Raw genomic sequence first — 21,731 nt, forward strand, 5'->3', positions numbered from 1 at the left:
AAACACTGGTGATTCTGTCTAACACATTGAGCAAAGTTTTCAGATCGCTGTTAGCTCACATGAATATGCAGAGGCAAGACTCAATAAATATGGTTTTAATTTAATACATCTGCTGATCAACTCTCAAACGTTGTGCTCCCAACATCAGGTTAGTGCTACCAGCTATATTTTTGTTGCTAACCCTTCTTTCCACGTGTATAATAAATGAGAGTTCAATAATGTAAGCCACTTCTGTGGCTAATACAATTTAATTTTTGCTAGTTAATGCCTTGCAAAAATCTTAGGAGTTTAGTTAATAAAAAAGAATTCTGTGCCACCCAGGCTACAGGGCTCCTTTACAAAGGTGTATAAGGGCCTACGCACATGCAGCGTGCATCAAATCGTCATTACCACCCAGCTAGCATGTGCGCCTGGCGCTAATTCCAAGTTTGGTGTGCGCTGAAAACGCTCGGTAGAAAATAATTTTCCACCGCAGGGGCGTTCCCAGCGGTAATCAGCAGTTGGTGCGTGCTGGACGGTTATGCGCAGACAACGCATGAGCCCTTACCGCTAAGTTGATGGGTGGCGTTAAGGGCCCAGGCCGTAAATAGAAGTGCTGGTTTCATTTTGACGCACATCCATTTGCTGCCTCTCCCCCCCACCCCAAAAAACCTTTTTTCCAGATACACTGGAGAAATGGTCCAGCGCGTGCCCAATACAGATGCCCAAACTTCTGCCGGCCACTTTTTGGTACGCCTTTGTAAAAGGGCCTCTACATTTGCCATCTTTATTCACCCTATGTGAAGGACATGCCTGGCCCTTACATGAGAGGCTTTCCTCGTATCCACCCCTCCAGCTGGTATCACTGCAGGCTGTCCACAAGAGTTAGACTGCCGCATGGGATTGGTTGTTCCCAAAGGGGCAAACCAAAGGGTGTTGCCCCTTTGGAGCAACCGAGAATTTGAGTTATCTCCAGTTGGCAAGACGTCAGCTGCTGATGTTATGGGTAAAAAGCTTTTTGTCACTTATGTTCCCTTCCTTCCCAGTATTACTGGAGATATCCTCAGTTTTAGCTTTCCCTGCTTCTTTTTTGGTTTTGGTCTCCCCTTCTCCCACCCTGTTTTCAGAGGCCAGTTATAAAGTAGTTTCACCATGGGGCTGTGACACTGCTGAAGGAGGTCTAATGAGGTTAGGAGTATTTTGGGGACTTGGGAGGATGGTATTGGGTTTAGTTGTCACTGTCTTTTGTGAATATTGGGGGGGGGGGGGGAGAATGAGTGTGTTTTGTATTTTAATGTTATTCAAATATATTATTCTGTTTGCTGCTATCTTGTAAAATGCCCTGGTCCTTTATGAAAGGGGGCAGCAAATTAATAAAAATTGTAATGTAATATAACGTCTGAGCACTACCCACCCTGTGCCTGGGTAAATGTATGCGCATATCTCAACAAGTTGTGCGCTTGTACCCATCAGTTTTCGAGTCAGGGATAGATTGGGTGGAGGTAAATATATGTACATAAGTAATGCCACACTGGGAAAAGACCAAAGGCCCATTGAGCCCAGCATCCTGTCCACGACAGCGGCCAATCCAGGCCAAGGGCACCTGGCAAGCGTCCCAAATGTACAAACATTCTATACATGTTATTCCTGGAATTGTGGATTTTTCCCAAGTCCATTTAGTAGTGGTTTATGGACTTGTCCTTTAGGAAACTGTCTAACCCCTTTTTAAACTCTGTCAAGCTAACCGCCTTCACCACGTTCTCCGGCAACGAATTCCAGAGTTTAATTATGCGTTGGGTGAAGAAAAATTTTCTCCCCGATTTGTTTTAAATTTACTACACTGTAGTTTCATCGCATGCCCCCTAGTCCTAGTATTTTTGGAAAGCGTGAACAGACGCTTCACATCCACCTGTACCACTCCACTCAATATTTTATATACCTTTATATGCCTTTGAAAGAAAAGACAGACACAAATTTTGCTTCTGAAGGGGGTAACCATGGAAGACTGAATAGTTTTGCATCGATTATTGCCGCAAATCTCTGTGGTAAAAAGTATCCCCAGGGTTTGCCAGACTGCAGGTAGTTTTATGTGCCTCTAAATACGTTTCCAAGGGTATCATACACCAAAGATCAGGTTTAAACATAGTACCTGCAGTGTGGGGGGGGGGGGGGGGGGGGGCTTTTTGTTCATCTTTAAATGGTTGTACAACCATTCAAGAGCAAACCAAAAGACACACAAAGTAGTCCATATTCAAAAGATTTGTCTAACTAACTTTGGGAATTAACAAAACAACCCAATATTAAACATTTCATCATTTCCCTTTCTCCTAGCACTCACTGAGTACATTTTATCCAGGCAAACTATTACCCAACCAAATTTTAGACAGATTAAAAAAAATAAAAAGCAGTACTGTGGGCATTCCTGGGGAGTGCTTACACTTTGGACTACGTTCCTACCCGTAACCTCCGCTCTCAAGACAAATCCCTCCTTTCAGTACCCTTCTCCACCACTGCCAACTCCAGGCTCCGCTCTTTCTGCCTCGCCTCACCCCACGCGTGGAACAAACTCCCCGAGACCATACGTCAGGCCCCCTCCCTCCCCATCTTCAAATCTCTGCTTAAAGCCCACCTCTTCAATGTCGCCTTCGGCACCTAACCTCTACACCTCTACCCAGGAAATCTAGACTGCCCAACTTGACATTTCGTTCTTTAGATTGTAAGCTCATTTGAGCAGGGACCGTCCTTCTTTGTTTATTTTGTACAGCGCTGCGTAACCCTAGTAGCGCTCTAGAAATGTTAAGTAGTAGTAGTAGTAGTAGGATTTGGGCTGAACATCTGCTGCTTTTGATACTGTTGATCACACCTTACTCCTTGATACTTTATCCGCTCTTGGATTCCGGGGCCCTGTTCTTTCCTGGTTCTCTTCCTATCTCTCCCAACGTACTCTTAGCGTATACTCTGGTGGTTCCTCCTCCACATCTATCCCGCTAACAGTCGGTGTACCCCAAGGATCTGTCCTAGGACCTCTCCTCTTCTCCATCTATACCTCTTCCCTTGGTGCTCTGATCTCATCCCATGGCTTTCAATACCACCTTTACGCTGATGATACCCAGATCTACCTCTCCGCACCGGATATCTCAGCTGAAATCCACACCAAAGTATTGGCCTGCCTGTCTGACATCGCTGCCTGGATGTCTCGCTGCCACCTGAAACTAAACATGACCAAAACCGAGCTTCTCCTCTTTCCCCCTAAACCTGCCTCTCCTCTCCCCCTGTTCTCTATTTCGGTAGATAACACTCTCATCCTCCCTGTCCCGTCTGCGCGCAACCTTGGAATCATCTTTGACTCCGCTCTCTCCTTCTCTGCTCATATTCAGCAGATTGCCAAAACCTGTTGTTTCTTTCTCTATAATATTAACAAAATTCGCCCTTTCCTCTCCGAGGATGCTACCAAAACCCTTACCCACACCCTTATCACCTCTCGCCTAGACTACTGCAATTTGCTTCTCGCTGGTCTCCCGCTCAACCATCTATCTCCTCTTTAATCTGTCCAAAACTCTGCTGCGCGTCTTATATTCCGCCAGAATTGCTATACTCACGTTAGCCCTCTCCTCAAGTCGCTTCACTGGCTCCCTATCCGCTTCCGCATACAGTTCAAACTTCTCCTTTTGACCTACAAGTGCATCCACTCCGCAGCTCCTCAGTACCTTTCCGCTCTCATCTCTCCCTACACTCCTCCCCGTGAACTCTGTTCGCTGGGTAAATGTCTCCTGTCGTCCCCCTTCTCCCCCACTGCTAACTCCCGGCTCTGTTCCTTCTATCTCGCTGCTCCCTATGCCTGGAATAGACTCCCTGAGCCGGTACGTCAGGCTCAGTCTCTGGCTGTCTTCAAGTCTAGGCTTAAAGCCCACCTCTTTGCTACTGCTTTCGACTCCTAACCATGACTCTCTTACTCAACACCCTCACTTATCACCCCTACCACTGCAATTTCCCCACCCCTAGCTGTCTGTTCGTCTGTCCAATTTAGATTGTAAGCTCTGTTGAGCAGGGACTGTCTTTTTCACGTTAATTTGTACAGCGCTGCGTAAGTCTAGTAGCACTATAGAAATGTTTAATAGTAGTAGTAGTAGTAACATCTGGCTGAAAATCATCCATAGTAACATAGTTACATGCGTGGGATAGGCATAAAGGAATCCTGTGCAGAAGGAATGGATCCACAGAAGCTTAGCTGAAATTGGGTGGCGGGGGGGAAGAGGGGTTGGTGGTTGAGAGGCTAGGATAGGGGAGGGCAGATTTATACGGGGGTCTGTGCCAGAGCCGTTAATTTGTACAGCGCTGCGTAAGTCTAGTAGCACTATAGAAATGTTTAATAGTAGTAGTAGTAACATCTGGCTGAAAATCATCCAAAGTTGCATGGATGACTTTATGTAAACAAACCAGGTGGAATATTGGTCCTCTATGCTATATCCATGATATCACACTCTCTTATGAAGAATTTTCCACTACCGCTCTGTGATTAACACAAGAATCATCATTTACCCTCTTGGGAACATTTAAGCAGAATGTCAGTTCCAAAGCCTGGTATTTTTGGTCTTTGAAACAAGAGGGAATTTCTTAGACTGGAAAGATCACAGAGTTGAATAAAAAGCAAAAATGGGCAATTTACTAGTTGCATTTAAGAAGGTCACCAGGCTGAAAAGAGCATCTCTACTGCTACGGTTACATCCTTAGGCTGTGTGTCAGAATTCTATATTCATATCTTCTGTGCACTCCTTTTCTTGTTCGAAAATGTTATTGATCAAGGACCGGGACATAGCTGCACCCGACGGTTCCTTGGTTTTGTTCTTTCAAGTTTCATGTGAAAACCAGCAAGAGCATTTTTTTACTTTTTTTTGCTTTTCATCCACAAGTTTAGCCCTATACAGGGAAAGGTCAAAGCCTCATTAGTTATAAAAAATGTAATGCTAATCCTATGTGTATTCAAGGCATGAGACCTTTAAATGTCAGAATATGGCATTTCATTAAACAATAAAATGACCTTCAGAAATCAGAGGTGATAGGATTTTTAAGAGGTCCTTCCTTTCCTTCATACGCTAGCTCTGCTGGCTGCTCTAGTATATAGTAATTTTAGACCAGGATAAGCTTCAGCTTCATGTAATCCATTCTCTTGCCAATATAGCCAAATACTTCGCATTATCTACTTTTTAAATAAACACTTAGGGGGTCCTTTTACAAAATGTAGGTAAGCCCAACGCGGGCTTGCCGAACGCTAAATCGGGACTACCGCCAGCCCAATGTGGCCGCCGGCCATAGTTCCTAGTGCCCAGTGGCGTTCCTAGGGGGGGGCTGACACCCGGGGTGGATCGCCGATGCGCCCTGCCCCCCGGGTGCAGCACGACCCCCCCCGGCAAAAGACCCCCCCCCCCCGAGTGCACGCCGCTGGGGGGGGGGGGGGTGCCGCGCGCCTGTCCGCTATGTTCGTTCTGTGCTCCCTCTGCCCCGAAACAGGTTACTTTCTGTTCCGGGGCAGAGGGAGCATGGAAACGAACGAAGCGGACAGGCGCACGGCACCCCCCCCCCCAGCGGCGTGCACTCGGGGGGGTTCTTTCGCCGGGGGGGGGGGGGATCGTGCTGCACCTGGAGGGCGGGGCGCATCGGCGATCCGCCCCGGGTGTCAGCCCCCCTAGGAACGCCACTGGGTACAGCATGGCGGCTGAGCATATTGTTTCCATCAAACGTACTGACTTATAACATAACCGTACGCACTCTGCTACATTTTGCGACCCCTGACGCAGGTGCTACGTGCCGAAACACGGACCGTGTCGGGTCCATTCAAAGATATGTTCCTCTAAACGCATGATTAAAGTTGTTTTTTCCTGTTTTTGAAGGCTCCTGGTACTTCTCTGTTTTATTTTTTGGACTTTTGTTTGTACTTTGCTCCCTCTCTTTACTGTGCTTTATAAAAGTAACACAGGCTGCTAAAATGACACCAGTTGTACACAAATTCTCTTGCCCAAATTTGCACTGAACATGGAGTATGTGCATGTAATGTGCACTTGCGTGTGTATTTTATAAAGTAGATGCGTGGGCTACAGCTCTGCCTCCACACTACCAAAACTATGCCCTCAAGAACACCTGTACATAGAGGGCCAGATTCTATACATGACGCCAGAAAAATCCATGCAGAATACATTTCTGCCTAAGCATATTCTATAAGCGGCGCCTAGATTTAGGCGCGGCACATAGAATATGCTTAGTTGACATCCCAATACCTAGAACTTCGTGCCTCCATTTATACCATGGGAAACGTGGCATAAATAATTGGCATGTAGATTTAGGTGCAAAGGGCCATATTCTATAACAGTGGGCATAAATTTTGGAACGCCCACATAGAGGGGCATTTTCGACTGGGGACGCTCATCTCTAAGGGCGCCCATCTCTGAAGACGGCGTTGCAAATGGGCGGGACCGACCGTATTATCGAACGAGATGGGCGTCCATCTTTCGTTTCGATAATACGGTTGGGGGGGGCGCCCAAATCTCAACATTTAGGTCAACATTAAAGATGGTCGACCTAAATGCTGAGATCGCCGGATTTAGAGATGGAAGCCCTCGGTTTTTGCTGATAATGGAAACCGATGGCGCCCATCTCAAAAACGAACAAATCCAAGGCATTTGGTCGTGGGAGGGGCCAGGATTCGTAGTGCAAATTGGTCCCAGGTGCATAGCTCCTTTACCTTGGGTGCTGAGCCCCACAACCCCCCCCAAAACCCACTCCCCACAACTATATACCACTACCATAGCCCTAAGGGGTGAAGGGGGGCACCTACATGTGGGTACAGTGGGTTTCGGGTGGGTTTTGAAGGGCTCCCATTTTCCACCACAAGTGTAACAGGTAGGGGGGGGATGGGCCTGGGTCCGCCTGCCTGAAGTCCACTGCACCCACTAAAACTGCTCCAGGGACCTGTATACTGCTGCGATGGACCTGAGTATGATATTTGAGGCTGGTAAAAAAAAGTTTTTAAAGTTGTTTTTTTGAGGGTGGGAGGGGGTTAGTGACCACTGGGGGAGTCAGGGGAGGTGATCCCCGATTCCCTCCGGTGGTCATCTGGTCAGTTCGGGCACTTTTTTGGGACTTGGACCTGAAAAAAAGGGACCAAATAAAGTGGACCAAATTCTCGCCAGGGACGCCCTTCTTTTTTCCATTATCGGCCGAGGGCGCCCATCTCTTAAGCACGCCCCAGCACGCCCCTGTCCCGCCTTCGCTACCCTTCCGACATGCCCCCAGGAACTTTGGCTGTCCCGGCGATGGAAAGCAGTTGGAGCCGGCCAAAATCGACTTTCCATTATACCGATTTCGTCAGCTTCAGGAGATGGCCGGCCATCTCCCGATTTGTGTCGGAAGATGGCCGGCGATCTCCTTCGAAAATAAGCTATAAAATGTCCATTTCCCCACCCATAACCACACCATGCATTAGAATTTAGGCACTGCGCGTTACAGAATATGCATAGCGAGGGTTAAGTGACTCGCCCAGAGTCACAAGGATCTGCAGTGGGAATCGAACTCAGTTCCCCAGGAACAAAGTCCACTGCACTAACCACTAGGCTACACGTAATTACCTAATTACCCCACTTTTTACAAAACCACGCTCGCGGCTGCCGGTGCAGTAATGCTGACTTTGTAAAAAGGGGGTTAGTTTGAACACAGATCTGTGATCTGTGCTCAAATTTCCATTCCCAACTTTGGGCAACCTCTGTTTGACACCTATATAAAATAGATGCACTTTCTAAATTTCTTATGTGTCCTGCTGTACAAAAAATTAATATATCATCAAAACAACACTAACCATTGACATGCTGTCAGTTTCAACTCATTAGAAATGCTGGTTTTGAGGCTCAGACTAATTACACTATAATGGCGAGATGTTCCAGGGTTCTGGTACCAGATAGACTGATTTTACCATTTGTATGTTTCATGGTCTGATATTAAACACAGATCTAGAATCATACTATACTGGTATTATTGAGGCATTGAATTCATGGCCATGTACAAAATAGTTGATCATTAAATGGGATGTGCAGCAGCTGTAGTAAAGATAAAACAATTGTTATACTTCTCATAAAATCACTATGTCCATTGTGTAAAGAAGTGGGTCAACACTTACAGATATGTTGTATAAAATTAAGAGAACTGAAATGTTTTGCAATATTTTTTTCCGAGTGCTCAGGTTTTCCTCTTTTCCTTCACGTGTGCAGAAGTGCTCTTTCAGAGAAATGTCAGAGACGCTGCCCCTGGCTAGCAAGTTCTTCTGGTCATTTTTTTCTAGGTCCACTAAATTTTTCATCTGTAGATTGCTCTCGTTGACTGAACAGGAGTAACTGCTGTTGCACTCAGACATGTTGCTCACCCTAGTTGGTAAACAATCGTTGGCGGGTTCTTCGGAGATGGAGAAGACCCATTCCTTGGCCATGCTACGGTGCCTCTTGTTATGCCCAGAATACAGAGCTTCGGTTATGAAGATATTTTGTCCTAGTACTTGGATGGTTTTGCAAAGAGAAAAGGAGAGGTCCAACGGATGGAAATGTCCATCAATGTGCAAGAAGAAGATGGCTACTAAGGAGAAAATCGACACCATTAAGGGCCCACAGGAACTCCCCAACAGAAGAGTTATGTCCAGACTCCTGACCACACTCTTGGAATTATCAACACATGATGGACCTTTCTTGAATCTGTATGCAACAATGCCAATCAGAGAAGCAATGAACATAGCAGAAAGCAGTACTGAGCTGAAGATATAGTAGGTCCGTAATGCTTGAGGAACAGTTTCTGATGATTTGGCAAGCACACCGAAAGAGATTAGCACGCCGAAGGTTGCTGAAATGGCAAGAGCTCCAAAAATCAGACCAATAAAGACCCCACTGATGTGGAAGCTGCCCTTGATGTGTCCCCTGGATTCAGCAGCATGGGTGGTTTGCCCAGTATTCTTCCATATAACATACAGCATGGTGGAAGAAAAGAGACTGAACTCTATATTGAATGGGTGCAAATAATCTGCTCCTTCATGGAATATGTGGCAAAGGTTCGTAGTGCAAATACAATTACTTGTGTTTGAACTAGCACCTGGGGAAATAAAAGTTAGTTAAGTAAGGATGAGTTGTTCAGTTTATAAAGGAAGTGTTAGGTTTCTGCTACCAGAAAATATAATTACTGTATATACTTGAATATAAACCCATCCAAATATAAGCTGCGATAACATTTTTCCCCTAAAAAAAATGGGGAAAATTTTAACTTGAATATAAGCTGAGGGTGTATATTCAAGTATTCCTCCCCCATGGTGACTGGCATTTCTCTCCCTTTTCCCTGTCCCTCCTCCTCCCATGGTGACTGGCATCTTTCTCCCTCTCCTACCTCTCTCTCTCTCTCTTGTGGTCACAGAAACTTCTCTCTTCCCTCCCCTTCCTCACCCATGGTTACCAGCACGTCTCTCTCTTTTGCCTACCTACTCCTTGAAAGGACTGGCATTTCTCCTTACTGGTAAGCCTATACACTTCTGTTACCGTTTTCCTCTCCACCACCTCCCGCAGTGTGTAATTGATGTTTTCAGAAAGTTACTATTTAGATGTGTATCTGGCTGGGATGAAGATTTCAAGAGGCAACAGATTGGGCATGGTTTGGGCAGGCTAAAAATGGATATGTGTATTTCCAATGGGAAATACACACATATTCCCCCTGATTCTGTAAAAGTCACCCAAAATTGCGTGTGGAAATTTAGGCGTCTCCCCAATTTGCGAACACAATTTAATAAAATAATGAGCTAATTAGTGCTAATACCTGGGTTTTTAACAAGCAATTATTGACACTAATTAGATTTAACTGGGACTTATGCACATAAATTTAAGCATGGCATGAAAAAAGGGGCACAGACATGGGAGGGTCATAGGCGTTTCAGGGAGGATTCGGGGCGTGATTTTGAGTTACGCGTGTAATTATAGAATATGGGTGCTCCGCGCAGGCATTTGCACCACGTTTTCATTGGTTCAAATGGTGGCACCTAAATTTATGCAGAACCTCTCCGTTTAAGTGTTACTCTATAAACGACACCGAACTTTAGGCGCGGCTTATAGAATACCGATTAAGCGTTTTTTTTTCTGTGCTGATTTTTTTTAGGCACTAGTTGTAGAATTCACCCTATAGAGAGCAATTCTATAACTGGGTGCTACAATTTAGGTGCCCAAATTATGCGGGCTGTAAGCCTATTCTATAAGAACCTTTACATGCTGAGTGAAAACATGTTTTGGACTGGCAAGTTATAAATGTTTTTAAATAAATAAATCCAAATTCCATCCCATACTAAGGTAAGAGAGTAGGGCCAGCCCCATTTTCCCAGTCCACACAGAATATAACCAAAATGTTTCTCTTACTGTTTTGGTATTTTAGACTTTCTTTCTTGTGAGTATCATATACCCCTTCCAGCTGTTTCATAGATTCATCCAGCACCACAGTCATCCACATGAGGATATTTGTAGCTAAGGTATGCATCAATCCAAACCTGTGGGACAGAAAAAGGAAATTTACAACACGCTCGAAGGTGACTGGTAAAATTTGTTAGCTGTGTGGCTAGAGGATAGTTTGTCCCAGGAATAGCCCTGAGAAGAAACCCTCAGATTGCATCAAGGTTATAACTGAGCAGTGTGACAGCAAGCCCCAGAGACAGAAGGAGTCTGAAAATAGCAGGCTGACCCCTGGGAGAGGGTCAGGGAAAAAAAAAACAGTCTTGAACTGGTGTCCAGAGGGTTCTGAAGTGCAGCCCTTCCAGGAGGAGTTATTTGACCTCCTGGGTTTTCCAGCCTGCTCACTGCTGGCTGTGTCATGTGCTACATGACTGTATGCTTTTGTGCACTGCTGTATTTTTTACCTGCCTCTGGCCCTACCTCCTGCTGGTTCACCATTTCTCTGCAGCCCAAGTTCCTAGATCTCCATACCTGGTCCTAACTGCTGGTGTTCTTCACCTTGATTTGTTGGACCTGGTAACTCCTAACTCCTTTGCCATGTTTTCTCATGGACTGTTTGCAAGCTGTGAAGGTACAGTGAAGAATACAACAGCCCTTATATAGTTGTCTGGAGTCAGTTCCCTGGTAATGGTGAACTGCTTCTCCCGCAGTAACCTTCCAGGGGCCCCATCCGTAATAGGTGCCTTCATCCCAGTCAGAGGTCCCTTACAGAATGGTTGCTACAATCTCCTAGGGAAGATCATGGCACTAGGACTAAGGCAAATCCCTGTGTTATAGGAAGTGCTTCTTGTTTGTGAGCCAGAGATAAGCAGGCAGAGGCATCTACAGAGATATAAGTAAGAAGAAAGTTCTATGAACTCTGTGAAAGTTGCTGGTGAAAAGATAAAGGTCAGAGTACGAGGAAAGAATATCCCAAGGAGGAAGTGGGTCCAGAAAGAGACAAGGTATAGGAAGAATGCTTGAGGAAACACCAAAGAACTTCAGTAGAGCTGTTATATGGTGAGGAGGCCAAGTGCTGGCAAAATGCCTGAGGAGTACTTGGGAGGGGGGAGGTTCAGTAGTGCTACTGTGGATGGAAAAATGAGGTCTGCACCAAGAATAGGGGGAGAATGGGGAAAACTCTACAAGATGTGCCAAGTTGGTTAAAGTCAACGCTCTATTGAGACCAACATCCTGCCTCCGATAATGGCCAATTCAGGCAACAAGCACCTTGCAAGATCCGAAACAGTTGATCCATTGCTTGTTGGTTACTCCCAGGAGAAAGTGGTGGCTCTCCTAAGTCTACTTAGCCAATAATGTTTTTATGGATTTTTCTTCCAGATTCATGTCTAAACTCCTTTTAAACCCACCTAAATTAACCTCTTGGACCACTCTTGCTGGCAACAAATTCCACAGCTTAATTGTGCGTTAAGTGAAAAAGTAATTTCTCTAGTTTGTTTTAAATTTTCTGCCCATGTTTGATAGAGTATCTCTAGCCTTAGTATCATTTATCTATTCCACCTCCTGCATGATGCTATAGATCTCTATCATACCCTCTTCTCAGTTGTCTCTTCTCCAAGCTGAAGAGCTCTAACCTATTGAACCTTTCTTCAGGAGGCAGCCTTTCCATTCCCCTGATCATTTTGATTGTCCTTCTCTATATATTTTTAGTTCTGCTGTATAGTTTTTGAGAGAAGCAACAAGAATTGCATACAATACTGAACCACAGATCAACAGAGATGCACTATCAGGGGACTAATATTCAAAGGATTTATGCTTCTAACTTTGAAAGTCTCAAACTGGCCTCTTTGAAAACTTATTCGGGCTGAGTGCCTAAATTTATACCCAAAATTTCACTAAACTTCTAAATTTAGGAGCATAAAAAGTGGGTGGCAACAGGGGTGGGGGAAAGATTAGGAGCTTACGCCGATTTTCAGCATTAGACTCATAAATTAAACTCAGAAATCTAGGCAAATGAATGGCAGGCCTAAATTTAGAAGCAAAAGTTTCTAAATTAAGGTAGATTTTCAGTTGAAAATTTAGACTTCTGGCTGATAAAAGGCACAAATTTAGGAGCTCAGCTTTTTTTTCAATATTGGGTGCTACACTTTTATTTTCTATTTCTTTCTTAACAATTCCTATCATTCTATTTGCTGTCTTGACTGCTGCTACACATTGAACTGGCTACCAGTAGAAAAAAAAAGGAATCCAGTTTAAACAATTTAGTTTTTAAGTCTGCCCATGGTATGGGAAATGGCTGTCTTAAGGGGTTATGAAGAGACTGTTCCGCTCAGAGATCATTATGCTTCTCTCAACTGCATTACATATTATGAAATTGGAATATATAAAATGTACCACATTGCAGTGGCGTAGTCATGGGTGGGCCTGGGCCTACCAACTTTGGACTCGAGTCCACCCAAACTTCTAGTGACCTTGTTATAGTTGGTGGGGATTCCCAAGACCCACCAGCTGCAGAGGACCTCCAGAGGCAAGAATAGCTCCCTTTCCTACTTGCTTCAGCTGGTGGCACTGTGTATGCACGGCTGTCCCGTTGGCCTCCCCCTGCCGCACATGCTCAGTTCTTGCACAGCTGGAGCAAGAATGAAAGGGAGCTGTCCTTGCCTCTGGAGGACCTCTGCTGCGGGGATCCCCACCAGCTTAGGTATTAATGTTTTTTGTTGGTGCAAAGGGGGATGTAGAGACTACATGTGCCCACCCAGTTTGCCCAGTGGCCCATCCAAAATCTGAGGTCTGGCTATGCCTCTGCCACACTGATGTACCAGGGCCCTAAACTATGGAGTGCATTACCAGTTGCTTTTAATCTGAAGCACTGTTGAACAGTTAGCTTCAAGTCTAACACACTTAACGGAGGAATAGCCAACAAAAGTTTATCCGCAGAATGTAAACTACGAGACGACTGATATAGTCTTAAAGATGAGGCTAATGTCGAAATCCGATCACATTACATCAGCTTTGAAGGATTTGCACTGGCTTCCTGTGCTTTGGCAGATTAGGTTTAAGGTGTTGGTCCTGATTTTTAAGGCCTTGAGCAATGATGCACCCCTGGCATTCGTTTTATCTTTAAGACTGTATCAACCGTCTCATAGTTTACATTCTGTGGATAAATTTTTATTGGATATTCCTTTCACTACGAGCTAGATTCTATATATCATGCCTAAAAAATTGGCACCGAAAATTTATGCTCGATTTATAGACACTGGCGTAGCAAGGGTGGGTGGGTGGGGGGGCGGGAGGGGCGGTCCGCCCCGGGTGTGAGTTCAAGGGGGGTGCTTCTTGCCAGCTCACCCCTCCCGGGTGCACCACGATGACACCCCCCCAGACCCAGTGCCTACCCTGAACTCTGTCTAAGCTCCCGCACCCTACCTTTAAAAAACTCAGAAACCGAGGCACAGCGCCTCGCGCCTGCAAGTAAAAGAAGTATGGATGGATTGTCTCATCGTCGATCAATCGGGCCTTCCCTCGCTCTGTCTGTCCCGCCCTCCGCTGACGCAACTTCCTATTTCCGCAAGGGTGGGACAGACAGAGCGAGGGACGGCCCGATCGACGATGAGACGATCCATCCATACTTCTTTTACTTGCAGGCGCGAGGTGCTGCGCCTCGCCTCGGTTTCTGAGCTTTTTTAAAGGTAGGGTGCGGGAGCTTAGACGGAGTTCAGGGTAGGCACTGGGTCGGGGGGGGGATGTCATCGTCCTGCACTCGGGGGGGGGGTGCAATGGCGAACCGCCTCGGGTGGCAGCCCCCCTTGCTACGCCACTGTTTATAGAATACACCTAAATCTAGATGTAGTTTACAGAATACGCCCAACACCCGTTTTCTGCAACTATATTTAGTTGCAGCCACTTACGGCAATTAAAACCTAGTATAAGTACAGATGCCTAAATTACACATGGAACAGGCATATTCTATAACAATGCACGTAAATTCTAGGAATGCCCACGAGACCCGCCCATGGCCACGCCCACTTTTCAGATCTGTGCCTTAGAATCTACGTGCATCCCTTTATAGAATATGCTTAGACATTTGCGCACGTAAATTCTAATTAATGCCAATTAGTGTCAAAAATTGCTTGTTAAGAAAATTTATCGGTGCTGATCGGCTCAAACTAATTAAGTTGCGCATGCAAATCCAGAATATGCCCAGATTTGCACGCACAACTCAAGTTGCACTATTTAGAATCTGGGGTTAAATTGTGTTAGACCTGAAGCTAACCATTCAGCAATGCTTCAGATTGCGGGCACGTCTCTTTGGAATTCTTTGCCCGTGAATGTACGTATTATAACTTTAATCCTTTAGTTTAGGAAACAGTTAAGATTTTTTTTTTTTTTTTTTTGCCCAGGCCTTTTCAGTTTAGTTTGAGTATTACGCTTGCAGCTACAAGTTTCTAGTCATGGTAAATGGAGTTCATTTGGTGGTTCTACGTTGTAGTTTTTGTGTATTCTGCTATGCTTTTTGTGTATTTATGCTTTTATTGTGTATATTCTTAGGACTAATGGATAGTGTGGTTTAGAAATGTTTCAAATAAATAAATGCTGAATTATTCCTTCTGACAGAGTCTGAAAATCTAGTTATTCTGTAATAAAAACGAGGAGTAGTTGCAGACTAATATTTGGGATTTGTGGCTGGGGATTAAAATAAGCTGGGGTTTAATTTGCTGTATGCAGGAAGCAGGGGCGTATCTGAACTGCGGCGGTAGGGGGGGCCAGGGCCAGAGTGAGGGGGCACATTATAGCCCCCCCCCGCCACCGCCGCCGCCATTGCCGATCCCCCTCCCCTCAGCTCATTCTGTTTCTGAGTCTGACGTCCTGCACGTACAACGTGCAGCAATGTCAGACTCAGAAGAAACTTTTGGCGCCAGCTTTAGTGGAAGAAATGAAAGGACCTCGGCTTGGCTGGTGGGGGTTGGGGGTCCCCCGCCAGCTGACGGAATTCTTTTAAAGGCAGCCGGCAGTGGCAGGAGGACGCGGACCTCGGCTGGCGGGGGTTGGGGTCCCCCGCCAGCGAAGGTAGGTGACAGCAACGGAGGGGGAGGGTTGGCAGCGGTAGGGGGGTCCAGGGCGAAATCTGCGGGGGCCCAGGCCCCTGAGGCCCCACGCAGATACGCCCCTGGCAGGAAGTGGCCCTGTTCTGCAAAGGATTCATCCAGCTGTGTGCATAAGGTGTAAACATAAGAACATAACAGTAGCCATTCTGGGTCAGACCAATAGTCCATCTAGCCCAGTATCCCAACAGTGGTCAAGCCAGGTCACAAGCACCTGGCAGAAACCCAAATCGTGGCAACACTCCAGACTACAAATCCCAGGGCAAGCAGTTGCTTCCCAAATCTGTCTCAATAGCAGACTATGGACTTTTCCTCCAGGAATTTGTCTAAACTTTTTTTTAAACCCAGATACGCTAACTGCTGTTACCACATCCTCTGGCAAAGAGTTCCAGAGCTTAACTATTTGTTGAGTGAAAAAATATTTCCTCCTATTTGTTTTAAGAATATTTCCATGTAACTTCCTCGAGTGTCCCCTAGTCTTTGTACTTTTGGAACAAGTGAAAAATCGATTTACTTCTACTAGTTCTACACCACTCAGGATTAGGGATATGCTGTTGGCTGTAATATCACTCCTCCTAAATAATGTTACTTAGAAAGAGTACATTTGCTGTAAAAGTAAAGCCTTGCTACTTTTAGTTCAATTGTCTTTTTAATTTAGACTGTGCAGTAAATATATATTTCACAAAGAATGCTTATAAAGAAGAAATTATTTCCAGACAAGCTTCAAAAGGAAGACACATGCACACATCGAGAAGGTGAAATCTAAGTTCCTCTACCTGTTGAAATGCTGCTTGTCCTGGATACAGATTTTGGCATAAAATGAAAGCAACGATACCTTTAGGAGAAAAAAAATAGTGATTGAATGTTATTGCTTCATTCTATGCCTTGTTCCTTTCCCCCAGGTATGCCTGGGTTCTGATATTTTGTTAACCGCACTGCAGTGATATGGGAACATGTGGGATATAGGCACCGTATTAGTATAAGCTTAAGCAAATACACAAATAATATATAGTCCTGTGATAGAAGGGCACCCAGACCCTCCTGGGAAGTTTTCTGATTCTATTCTCTTACCTGTATGATGGTAAACATGGCCTGAACAATGGGGAAAGCAGTGAAAAGCACGGTGGTGCAATGCTGAAGTTCATGATAATAGCCCAGGGTCAGACAGTCCAGCACCAGAGTGGCCAGTGCAAAAAGAAACAATCCACCTGCGGGAGAAGAAGAAATCTGTTTTGTTTATCGAAGCGGGTTACAATACTAGCACCGGTTGCAGACCACCCAAAAGAAAACTTTCTCTGTGCACTGTAGCTCAGTAGACAAGAATTCTTCTAAATTTGAAAACAATAGTCTCCATCCCAAAGGAGGGAGGGAGGGAGGGGGGAGAACAGTGCGATAGACCTCTGAAACCTAAGTGCGGGGCAGTGGCATTCCTGGACTCGATGGCACCCGGGGCGGAGCGCCGATGTGCCCCCCCCCCGGGTGCAGCGCACTGCCCCCGCTAGATGACACCCCCGGGGTGCACACCGCTGGGGGGGGGGGGGGTGCTGCGGCGCGCGCCTGCTCCTCCGAGTTCGCTAAACTTCGTTTGTTCGCTGCAGCTCCCTCTGCCCCGGAACAGGAAGTAACCTGTTCCGGGGCAGAGGGAGCTGCAGCGAACGAACGAAGTTTAGCGAACTCGGAGGAGCAGGCGCGCGCCGCGGCACCCCCAGCGGCGTGCACCCGGGGCGGACCGCCCCCACCGCCCCCTTTGGTACGCCACTGGTGCTGGGTGAGAGTCCTTCTTCCATGGCCAATGGGTTTCCCTCCCTCTCCTTCTGCCTTATTAGTCCCTATTCTGTAGCATCATCTGGGTACCCAGATCCATTATAATTAGTGTAACTGAGCCCACCTTAATGAGGCAAAGGCTCATGTAAGCTATACTGGTCCGGCAATCTTCCAAGGGAGATTGTTAGCTATCTCCCGCTGAATATTGCTGGATAGCGCTTAGCAGATAACCGGTTGTTATCTCGTGATATAACCGGCTATCCGCTAACCAAATTAGGCTGCCGAAATAGCAGGCCTGTATTTGGCCCGTTTCAACTTAACCAGCCAGCGCTGAATATTGACTTGGCCGGTTAAGTTGAAAACGGACAAAATTAAACCAGATATTCAATGTTAATCACCGGAAACGGCCCGGCACTGAATATGTGGGCTCAGCACTGACTGCAGTCTGAATATCAGCCCCCATAGTATTTACTAAGTTGTGCACATAACTGGGAGACATGGCCATGTCCCACCCATTCTCCGCCTATATGTACACCCCCTTGCATTTGCGCACTATGAGGTCCTTTTACTAAGGTGCAGTAACAAATTTAGCATGCCCTAACAGTGCATGCTAAATGATAAGACGCCCATAGGAATATAATGGGCGTCTTATCATTGAGTGCAAGGTAACAATTACTGCACACTAAATCTGTTAGCGCACCTTAGTAAAAGGACCCCTAAAACACTTATGCACGCCTCTATAAAATAGCGCTTAGGTTGCTTACACACAATTTATTTATTTATTTATTTGGATTTTGCTCAACCTTTTTCAGTAGTAGCTCAAGGTGAGTTACATTCAGGTACACTGGATATTTCTCTGTCCCAGGAGGGCTCACAATCTAGCTTTGTACCTGAGGCAATGGAGGGTTAAGTGACTTGTCCAAGATCACAAGGAGCAGCAGTGGGATTTAAACTGGCCACTTCTGGATTTCAAAACCGGTGCTCTAACCACCAGGCCAGTCCTCCACTCCACAATGGAGTAAATTCTCAAAAGGTTGTTGAAATTTAGGCTCCGAGATGATGCACACTAAGTATGGATTCTATAGCGGCAGTCTTGTGCTCAACTGCCATTACAGAATACTAGCATAAGTCCATATTTTTGCACCTAACTCAATAGCATGCATAAATGCTCTCACCTCAACGTAGGGGTGGACCATGCAGGCCTTTATCTGCCGTCATCTACGATGTTACTATGTTAGGCAGTTAGAAGCGTAAATGATAGTATTCTATAACCTGTGCACACAACTGCCTGATATGCCTCTGACCCACCCATGCCCCTCCCAGATCCATGCCCCCAACTTACAGAATATCGACTAAGGGAGTTACTTGCTTAACTGCTACTTGGTGCTAATCATTGTTTATTATTTATTTTAAAATTTGATATACGGCAATTTTCTGACGAGCAAGTCAAACTCATGTAAAAACAGAAATAGAATTATATATTAAAATAGGAAAGACACACTCAATCAGAGTAAAAATTAATATTTCAAATTTGACCAAAAATATCACTGCCATTCCTTAAACCTCCAAAACCCACTCTCTAATTAAGCGCCAATTATATAGGGATAGATCAATGGGAAGATTTGATCACAATCCTCAGATGAGAAAGACTGAGCAAATGGAGGAGTAGCCTAATGCTTAGCGGACTGGGCTAAGTACCTGGGGGACCAGGGCCATTGAGAGGGGGGAGGGGGCAAAATTCCCCAGGCCCAGCGCCAGCAAGTTTCTTCCTGCTTCTGGGTCTGTCCTCCCCTGCTCCTGCGTGCCGCCCAAGACCTGGATAATTGCATTAGCGTGATATTGCATTAATGCAATCAACTGGGTCCTGACTTCCGGCACAGACAGGAGCAGGAGAGGACAGACCGTGGAAGCAGGCACTCAGGAAGCAGCTTGTCGGTGCCAGGTCCCCCTTGGAGGCAAAGGCAGAAAGGGGGTGGGAGCAGTGGTGCGAGTGTGGGATGGGGGGGTGGGAGGGGAGGCAGCTTGAAGCGGTCTGGTTCTGCCCCAGGGCCGGCTATGTCTCTCGGCGGCTCTGTGGGGGACTGGGCTCAATTTTCACTGCAGCTCCTTGGGACTCTGTGCCAAGTCACTTATACCTCCATTGCCCCAGGTACAAAATAAGTATCTCAATATAAATATGTAAACTGTTTTGATTGTAACCAGAGAAAGGCGGTATATCAAATCTCATTCCCTTTCCCCAATTCTAATTAACACCCATGTATTGAATTAAGTTATGTGCAGAACTGACCTTCAGGCTTATTTTCGAAAGAGAAGGGCGCTCATCTTCCGACACAAATTGGGAGACGGGCGTCCTTCTCTCAGGGTCGCCCAAATCGGCATAATCGAAAGCCGATTTTGGGCGTCCTCAACTGCTTCCCGTCGCAGGGACGACCAAAGTTCATGGGGGCGTGTCAGCACTGTAGCGAAGGCAGGACTGGGGCGTGATTAAGAGATGGGCGTCCTCGGCTGATAATGGAAAAAAGAAGGGCGTCCCTGACGAGCACTTGGCTGACTTTATTTGGTCCATTTTTTCTTGTGACCAAGCCGTGAAACGGTGCCCGAACTGACCAGATGACCACTGGAGGATATCGGGGATGACCTCCCCTTACTCCCCCAGTGGTCACCAACCCCCTCCCACCCTAAAAAAAAACTTTAATTTTTTTTTTTTTTGCCAGCCTCAAATGTCATACCCAGCTCCATGACAGCAGTATGTAGGTCCCTGGAACACTTTTAGTGAGTACTGCAGTGCACTTCAGGCAGGCGGACCCAGGCCCATCCCCCCTACCTGTTACACATGTGGTGGTAAATGTGAGTCCTCCAAAACCCACATAAAACCCACTGTACCCACATGTAGGTGCCCCCTTCACCCCTTAGGGCTGTGGTAGTGGTGTACAGTTGTGGGGAGTGGGGTTTTTTTTTGGGGGGGGGGAGTTGGGGGGCTCAGCACCCAAGGTAAGGGAGCTATGCACCTGGGAGCAATTTGTGAAGTCCACTGCAGTGCCCCTAGGGTGCCCGGTTGGTGTTCTGGCATGTCAGGGGGACCAGTGCACTACAAATTCTGGCTCCTCCCACGACCAAAGGGCTTGGATTTGGTCGTTTTTGAGATGGGCGTCCTTGGTTTCCATTATGGCCGAAAACTGGGGATGACCATCTCTAAGGGCGACCATCTGAACATTTAGGTTGACCATCTCTAACATCGACCTAAATGTTGAGATTTGGGCGTCCCCGACCATATTATCGAAACGAAAGATGAACACCCATCTTGTTTCGATAATATGGATTTCCCTGCCCCTTCATGGGGCCGTCCTGCGAGGCCGCCCTCATGAAAACTTGGGCGGCCCATTTATGCCCCTCCTCGTGTACTAGTTGGAAATTTGAGCACATAGGTTTATAGAATTAGAGGATTAAGTGCTATATGTTGGCACACGGAAGGATGCCTAACCTCAGGTGCCTAGTAATAGAAATGCCCTTACTATGTAACAAACAAAAGCCCTACCTTTTAACCAGCTGGCCCCAGCCTGATGGTCCTGGTGCATTTTCACTTTCTTATTCTTAGCTGAATGCCATCCAAACCACAGCATCCAGGCAGAGGAGGTCAGCATGAGCACAGTCAGGAAGGCATGAACCTTTTGGCTCTTTGGACTGTGATGCTGCATCTCTGCCAGTAGGATGGCACTGCCAAAGAAAGAGGCAAGGATAAAATAGAGCAGAGACAGCAGTGAAGTGGTCCGAGGGGCTGGGGTGTCTGAGAAGCTTTCAACCTCACTCACTGACTGGCTGCTGGTGCGCAGCGCTGACAGCAAGGAATCACGTGAGCATGAGATCTCTTGGGCTTTGTCTTCATGGAAAGAAGCTAGAGAGGCGGAGCTCAGAAGAATTGCACTCATTTTCCTGGGGGTCATTTCTATAAGGCAAAAATAAAAATGGGCAAACTTTTACAAAAGTGAGCATCATTGCCTTTGGAAGTACAGAACAAACTTCATGTTTCTTGTGTTTATCTGGTTTTGGTATACTGCCTTTAGGGAGCATCCAACCTGTTTACAATCCCATATAATAATTTGCACCATGAATGTTCCATGAAGCTGCCTGGGCCCGTGCCTCCATTCTGATTGGCTGTGCCTGGGACTGAAGCCTCGGATGATGTCATCCAGAGAGCCCAAGCAACAGCAGTGCGGGCCCAGCCCCAAGCAGCTTCATCGAATGTTCATCTTGCACTCCCAAAGTTCCAATGTCTCTGGCTGCATTCGTAACATTGGAACGTTGGAGGAGCAGTTTCAGCCCTTCGCCACACCTCCCCTGAGGTTGCTGCCCCTCACCCCTCCACCCCCCCAGGGTGCCACCGCTTCCCCTTCCACCCCCCTGAGGTCGCCACAGCCACTGCTCCACCCCCCCCCAGAGG

General features: G+C 46.4%; 1 protein-coding gene across 1 annotated transcript; it reads right to left on the reverse strand.

Moving 5' to 3' along the window:
- Positions 1 to 8,095: 8,095 nt before the first annotated feature.
- On the reverse strand, positions 8,096 to 21,234 carry LOC115459025 (proton channel OTOP2-like). Its single transcript, XM_030188886.1, has 5 exons — positions 20,829 to 21,234; positions 16,601 to 16,737; positions 16,306 to 16,364; positions 10,412 to 10,528; positions 8,096 to 9,113 (listed from the first exon to the last, which is right to left on the reverse strand). Exons 1-5 carry the CDS (start codon positions 21,232 to 21,234, stop codon positions 8,096 to 8,098), a joined length of 1,737 nt encoding a protein of 578 aa, XP_030044746.1.
- Positions 21,235 to 21,731: the final 497 nt, after the last annotated feature.

The sequence above is a fragment of the Microcaecilia unicolor genome, unplaced genomic scaffold (genome assembly GCF_901765095.1).
Source record: "Microcaecilia unicolor unplaced genomic scaffold, aMicUni1.1, whole genome shotgun sequence".
In the NCBI taxonomy this organism is placed as follows: Eukaryota; Metazoa; Chordata; class Amphibia; order Gymnophiona; family Siphonopidae; genus Microcaecilia; species Microcaecilia unicolor.

Excerpts from the sequence above, each read along its gene's own strand:
- LOC115459025 (XM_030188886.1), bottom strand. The coding sequence starts at position 21,234 with ATGACCCCCAGGAAAATGAGTGCAATTCTTCTGAGCTCCGCCTCTCTA. Across the intron at positions 16,738-20,828 it reads TGGGGCCAGCTGGTTAAAAG|GTGGATTGTTTCTTTTTGCA; the intron begins GTAGGGCTTTTG and ends CTTCTCCCGCAG. Across the intron at positions 10,529-16,305 it reads GACAAGCAGCATTTCAACAG|GTTTGGATTGATGCATACCT; the intron begins GTAGAGGAACTT and ends TCTGTCCCACAG.